At 58.4% G+C, this 2838-nt stretch overlaps 1 protein-coding gene across 1 annotated transcript in view; it reads right to left on the bottom strand.

The window, feature by feature from the left end:
• Nmt1 (N-myristoyltransferase 1) overlaps nucleotides 1-2838 on the bottom strand; it is a 39319-nt gene that overhangs the window by 1756 nt on the left and 34725 nt on the right. The window contains exons 8-11 of the mRNA XM_023718145.1: nucleotides 2744-2836; nucleotides 1363-1533; nucleotides 586-753; nucleotides 3-94 (exon numbers count right to left, since the gene is read on the bottom strand). Coding sequence (XP_023573913.1) covers nucleotides 3-94; nucleotides 586-753; nucleotides 1363-1533; nucleotides 2744-2836 — 524 coding nt within the window. The remainder of the gene's footprint in view (nucleotides 1-2; nucleotides 95-585; nucleotides 754-1362; nucleotides 1534-2743; nucleotides 2837-2838) is intronic.

Here is a 2838-nt window from a genome sequence, read left to right as displayed (position 1 = left end):
ACTGTAGGTTGCCATCCCCGATGCCGAACTTGAGCTTCTCCAGGAAAGTCTTGTTCTCCATGAGATCCAGCGCATTGAACACATCGAACCCTTTCTGCATGGCAGTGGGGAGACGACAGGTAGGGTAGAGGTAGCCACCACACTCTTCTGCCCCACAACTGCCATCCTCAACAGGCCTCTCTGGGGCACCCTGCCTGCTCCCACTGTCCAACACCCCTCCCAGGAGCCCCTGGTGAGGTGGGACACATGAGCACCACCACAGCTATGACCAGGCCATTCCCAAGGCCCTGACTGGGCTGGTAGCTCTTGCAGGACACAGCCTAGTTGAGTGTTGTGTGCATATGTGCACGTGCATGCGCACATGCACACACACAAGCATGTGCGTGTGAGGCTCCAAGGGACTGCTACCTCACATCCTGAAGCCAGGGCTGTGGGACCCTGCCTGAGGATGCCAGGCTTGACACCCAGACTCAGCAGCTCCACCTGGTCACAGCTGCGGTGCTGTTCCATGGGTCACACCTCACCATGTTCTCCCCAAGAGTTGTGCCCATCCCTGCCCTTTTTCCGAGATGCCTGCCCACTCACCATTTTGGCGAGAACAAGGGCATCGCTCATGAGGTCGAGGAGAGGCGTCTGGGTGTGGACATTGTAGAAGGAGTAAGCCGCTTTCAGACTCTTGTGGGTTGGGTGGTTCATGATGGTGGAGGGAAGTGTATAGAAACTAAGAAAATCTGTCACCTCGCCGCTGGCATTCTGCAGGGGAACAAGAGGCCAGGTCCTGCCGAGTGGCACCACAGCCCGGGACGAGATGTTCTGTCCACCTGCACCCTGTGCCCAGCAGCTAAGCCCTCTGGCTGAGCAGGACGCAGGGAGAAGACACTGCAGCTCAGGGCCCTGGGGCAGAGCCAGGCTGGGTGGTGGGTGGGTATCTGGTGGCCTTCACCACTGAGCATCACTCTGACCTCATCTTCCTTTTTCTTTTAATTTTTATTTATTTGGTACAGGCTCTCGCTATGTGCTACCATGGCATGTGGTACCAGGGATTGAACCTGGGTCCTTGTACTTGCCAGGCAAGCACTTAGACCACCGGGCTATCTCCCCAGCCCTCATCTTCCTCTTTTGCTTGTTCTGAAACCAGGCCTCATTATGTGCCCAGGGTAGTTTTGAACTTGTGAGCTTAAGTGATTTTCCTACCTCTGCCTCCATCTCCAGGACTGCAGATGTGTGCATGGTGAACCATACCACAGGTGCAGCTCTGGACTCCCAGTGCAGAGGGCTCGAGCGCCCACTCAGGCCAGACCACGAGCACCTCCACCAACCACAAGCTTCAGCCTGGCTCTCGGAGTAGGAGGCCTGACTCACCTCTACCACGAAGGTGTCGATGATGTTCTCCTGGGGGTAGAACCAGTGCTCCACTTCCTCCTGGCTCATGACTGGGGTGAGGTGGAACTGCTTCAGGTACCGGGCGAGCAGCTGGTGCACAGCTGGAATGTCCTTTCTCTCCATTGGCCGCAGCCCAGCTGTCTTAGGGGTCTAGATGAAAGACGGAGGGACAGCATGAGATGTGCCCGTCACTGGGCCTGCCTTGGTATGACTACTACATGGGTCGTCACCCTGTGGTGTCCTCCTGCATCCCTGCTCCACTCCCTCCAAACTGGACCTCCCACACCGCAGCCCAAGCTGGCTGCTCTGGCTGTGCCTGGGGACACCCAGTCCTTCCAGCCCAGAGATTCTCACAAGAGGCAGCACAGGACAACATCTGGAGACCTTTCTGGTTACTGCAACTCTGGGAGGAGCTACTGGCACTGACAGCAGAGAAGCCAAGTGCCTGATCTGCATCTATAGTGCTCAGTACGTGCCACGCTGGGGAGCTGTCAGGCACCCAACTTCCTGGACTGCACGCGGACTGGTGCCCTGCCCTATAGCTACTGTCTCAGAATAAACTTCAGGTGAAGTCTCAGCCGCACTGCCTGGAGCTGCCTGACACAGAAACAGCTGCTGTGGTGTCAGGCCTGGCGCCACCCCGAGATGGCTCACAATCCCTGACCCACAGGAACATGAGACCTCATGTGCACGCAGCCCGAGGACAGCTTGAGCCCTGGACTGAAAACAGACACCCTGGGTTCTCTCCCCAAGAGGAAGCAGACACACAAGCTGTCCCAGTGCCCTAACACTGCTCCTCCCACCTAGGACAAGGTGCTATGCTCTGATGACAGAAGAGAAGCCCCACCAGGCCTCAGGGTCCTCTTGGCCACAGCACTGTCCAGAAGGGGCACTGCAGCTCCATCCACAGGCCACGGAGCCAGCAGCGGCCTTCTGAGCAGAGGCTTCCACAATGGTGCTGCTGGACAGCAACTGGAAGCACCCAAGCAGGAAGGGGTTGCAGGACTGCACCCCTGATCCTGAGGCACTGTGCCCAGGAAGCCAGGCTGAGACCCGGAAGTCAACACAGGCTTAGAGACCCGCATCCGCACAACTCCTGGCAAGCCTGTGTCCCTGCTCTGGAGTGCTGTGACGAGCGAGTGCCAGGTCAGGAAGTGGCTGTGTCTTCCCCTGAGTGCTCACTTGGGCCCTGAGCCGCCTCACAGACGGGGAGCAGGCGCAGGCACAGCCAAGCACCAGCTAACCAAACAGCAGCCACACAACAAGAGGCTCCAGTGGCTGCAGAGACCTCCCTGGTCCTTCTGACTTGGACCACGGCAGCCCTCCCGGCCCACCCCACCCGTGCCTGGGCACCACTGGCCTCTGGTAGCCGGTAGAGCTTCATGGTGCGCTGCATGGTCATGTTCCTGCTCAGGTGGGAGAACTTCACCTCAATCAGCTTCCGGGGGTTAAGGG

The sequence above is a fragment of the Octodon degus genome, unplaced genomic scaffold (genome assembly GCF_000260255.1).
Source record: "Octodon degus isolate 3935 unplaced genomic scaffold, OctDeg1.0 scaffold00056, whole genome shotgun sequence".
In the NCBI taxonomy this organism is placed as follows: Eukaryota; Metazoa; Chordata; class Mammalia; order Rodentia; family Octodontidae; genus Octodon; species Octodon degus.
Note: the sequence above shows the minus strand (reverse complement) of the source record. Positions and strands in the feature narration are given on the sequence as shown.